The sequence below is a fragment of the Cariama cristata genome, unplaced genomic scaffold (assembly GCF_000690535.1).
Source record: "Cariama cristata isolate BGI_N322 unplaced genomic scaffold, ASM69053v1 scaffold2030, whole genome shotgun sequence".
In the NCBI taxonomy this organism is placed as follows: domain Eukaryota; kingdom Metazoa; phylum Chordata; class Aves; order Cariamiformes; family Cariamidae; genus Cariama; species Cariama cristata.
The window spans coordinates 50,478-52,408 of record NW_009593863.1 but is presented as its reverse complement, the minus strand read 5'-3'; the positions used below and the strand labels follow the sequence as shown (position 1 = coordinate 52,408).

General features: G+C 35.9%; 1 protein-coding gene across 1 annotated transcript in view; it reads left to right on the top strand.

Moving 5' to 3' along the window:
• Positions 1 to 1,091: 1,091 nt before the first annotated feature.
• FRMD3 (FERM domain containing 3) overlaps positions 1,092 to 1,931 on the top strand; it is a gene marked incomplete at its 5' end in the record, with an annotated part of 30,113 nt that continues 29,273 nt past the window's right edge. The window contains one exon of the mRNA XM_009695769.1: positions 1,092 to 1,210. Within this exon, the coding sequence (XP_009694071.1) occupies positions 1,092 to 1,210 (119 nt within the window). The remainder of the gene's footprint in view (positions 1,211 to 1,931) is intronic.

Below are 1,931 nucleotides of genomic sequence, written 5' to 3'. Positions count from 1 at the left end.
TGTAATCTGATAAGATCAAACTTGTCCATGTCTTCTGCCTTCTACCACAGCTTGTTGCACCTGATGTGCACAAAGACAGTATAGTTTTAGAAGCTATAGGTGAGGAGGGCATGCTAATTCTTTTTTAGGGTGTCTCTTTAACAATAATTGCAATTTAATAATTTTTTTACCTTTTCGAATTGCCAAAACCCCCAAATCACATTGTTCCAAATTACTTTTCACTTTTTGGTCCTTTCAAACCAGAAGACTGACTACTTTCCTTTGTACCAGCAAAGGGAGGTGGGAAAAAGATGCATTTTATGATCATTTTTTTTTGTAAGGCCCAATTTCCAGTAAGCAATCAAACTGTCTGTTTATTTGGCTTTTCACTATGCAACGTAAGTGTTCTAAGTAATTTAGGTCAAGTTACTTAATTACTTCTGTCCTGTGCAGTTTGTTGGTACATGAAACAAACTTCTTGCCTTGTTAAGGCTCATTTATGATCTTACAGTTGTGATTACACTTAGAGTTGTGATTTATTAGTATTGAATAGGGAGAAAAACATTTTAGTAGACTCATCAGAAAGTTGATTGGGCAAAGTAAGCATTTTTGTTTTGTTTGCTGCTTTCATACTGTCTTCCCCTTAAATATTTAGCTGTGTAAATGCACATTTGTAATTTTTGGTGTTCCACTTGATACATGTTCTTTTCCATTGGCATGTGGTGAGAAAGAAACCAAAAAAGGAAGGAGAAGGGCAGTCCTTCTCTAATCTTATGTGTTTTTTTTTTCTTTAAAAGCTAAACATCAACAAAAATGTGATCTGAAATAAAGTGCAAGTAGTGTAGTATCAAAGAGGCCTAAAGGCACGAAGAAGAAGCCAAAAAAGTATCGTGGGAATGACTGGGAGATGATGAGCAATGAAGTACAAATGAACATGAATTAAAACTTTGTAACATAAAAGGTTATTGACACTTACCTTGCCACAGGGCATCAGCTTGGTAGGTTCAAAATCGGATTTGACATCCACAAGTATGCTAGACGTTGTCTTAATTGTTAAACTGATCTTTGGGCTGGATACTGAATCTCATATGTCAATGCTTGTTGGTTTCTAGCTGCTGGGGGTAACAGACTTACAGCAAAATTATTCTACAGCAGTGCACAGAGCAGTTTTTAAATCCCAGTTCCTGAGTGCCATTGATCACAATATGAGACTGAACCCCAAAATGCAGGGGTAAGATATAGTATGAGTATTGCTGTGTTCCTTGAAGATTTGTTTATGGCTCATTTTTTGGATAATTTGCATGAGAAGCATTTATGAGGCCTAGCTTTCTAAAGGTCCTAAGGCCTGCTCATTATCACAAAACCCTATTATATGTCAGAATCATGTACTCTAGTCATGGAAATACATGAATAAAATAATACTCGGAACAGTTCATTGACAAACAGGCATTGTAAGTGTGTGTTAGAACTTACTGTAACGGCAGGAGTTAGAAGAGCAAACGTCAAATAATCAAACTTACTCTAGAGATCACGTCTTGCATGCCATGTTTCAGACTTTAGTGTATATTCATGGTTGATTATAGACACCCTAAAAATAGGGGCGTATAATGGAAATGCTGACAGATTCTGAACTATCATGATGGTAACAGGCACTGCTATAATTAGGCATGCATCTGAGTAGACAGTGTAATATGATTGCTGTGTTTATAGCCTGCACTGGAAGGAATGTTTGTTAATCTGCACAATCCTTTTAAATTATTTGAGGAGCAATAGTTTGTAGATAAAAAATGCTGAGGTTTAATTTCATATTCAGGCTGACATGCGTGTATGTCAAAAGACAGCAAATACTTGCAGAATATTGCATAAATCTGGTTAACTGCATAATATGTTGTTATCCTAGGGTTGAGAAAAAAAAATCAGAATTTAGCTGAAAACATTAGCTACTGTACAAT